Raw genomic sequence first — 1,034 nt, forward strand, 5'->3', positions numbered from 1 at the left:
ACTTGTAGGGCCGCTCGCCCGTGTGCACGCGCTGGTGGATGGTGAGCTGAGTGCTCATGCTGAAGGCCTTGCCGCACTCGGCACAGCCGTACGGCCGCTCCCCGCGGTGGATGCGCTGGTGGTAGATGAGGCTGGAGCTCTGGCTGAAGGCCTTGCCGCAGTCGGCGCACGCGTACGGCTTCTCACCCGTGTGGATGCGCCGGTGCTGGATCAGGTGTGAGCCCTGCACGAAGCCCTTGCCGCACTCGTCGCACTTGAACGGCTTCTCCCCGGTGTGAGTCCTCTGATGGCGGATGAGCCGCGAGCTGCACCCAAAGGCCTTGGCGCACTTGTTGCACTTGTACGGCTTCTCGCCGGTGTGTGTCAGCCGGTGCTGACTGAGGCGGGAGACCCACCGAAACGCCTTTCCACACTCGTCGCACCGGAACGGCTTCTCAGCGGCACGCACGCCCGGCCGCGTGGCCAGGCCGGCACCGCCCAGGGGCCTGGGGCCCGGCGGGGGCTCCCCCGCGTGCACCCGCTGGTGCTGCGCTAGCGCCGAGCTCTGGCTGAAGGCCTTGCCGCACTCCTGGCACAGGTAGGGCCGCTCGCCCGTGTGCGTCCGCTGGTGCCTGACCAGCTGGGACTGCTGGCTGAAGGCCTTGCCGCACTCGGGGCAGCCGTAGGGCCGCTCCCCCGTGTGCACGCGCTGGTGGTGGATGAGGCTGGAGCTCTGGCCGAAGGCCTTGCCGCACTCGGAGCACCGGTAGGGCTTCTCGCCCGTGTGCACGCGCTGGTGCTGGATGAGCTTGGAGCTCAGGCGGAAGGCCTTGCCACACTCGCCGCACTTGAACGGCTTCTCCCCGGTGTGGATCCTCTGATGCTGACTGAGCTGCGAGCACAGCCTGAAGACCTTCCCGCACTCCGCGCAGGCGTACGGCTTCTCGCCACCGCAGGCGCTCCGGGGTGGGCCCTGCGGGCAGCCACAGACCTTTGTCTGGCAGTCCCGACACCTGGGAAGCTCGGCCCGAGGCAGACCGACACCCGATGTGGCC

General features: G+C 69.0%; 2 protein-coding genes across 3 annotated transcripts in view; one reads left to right on the forward strand and one right to left on the reverse strand.

The window, feature by feature from the left end:
• Window positions 1-1,034, forward strand: part of COMMD5 (COMM domain containing 5) — a 35,786-nt gene that overhangs the window by 19,576 nt on the left and 15,176 nt on the right. The window lies entirely within an intron of this gene.
• The window catches only part of ZNF7 (zinc finger protein 7), a 51,164-nt gene that overhangs the window by 13,736 nt on the left and 36,394 nt on the right, over window positions 1-1,034 (reverse strand). Inside the window, exon 9 of the mRNA XM_025047601.1 lies at window positions 3-992. Coding sequence (XP_024903369.1) covers window positions 3-992 — 990 coding nt within the window. The remainder of the gene's footprint in view (window positions 1-2; window positions 993-1,034) is intronic.

Source organism: Pteropus alecto, unplaced genomic scaffold (assembly GCF_000325575.1).
Source record: "Pteropus alecto unplaced genomic scaffold, ASM32557v1 scaffold105, whole genome shotgun sequence".
Classification (NCBI taxonomy): domain Eukaryota; kingdom Metazoa; phylum Chordata; class Mammalia; order Chiroptera; family Pteropodidae; genus Pteropus; species Pteropus alecto.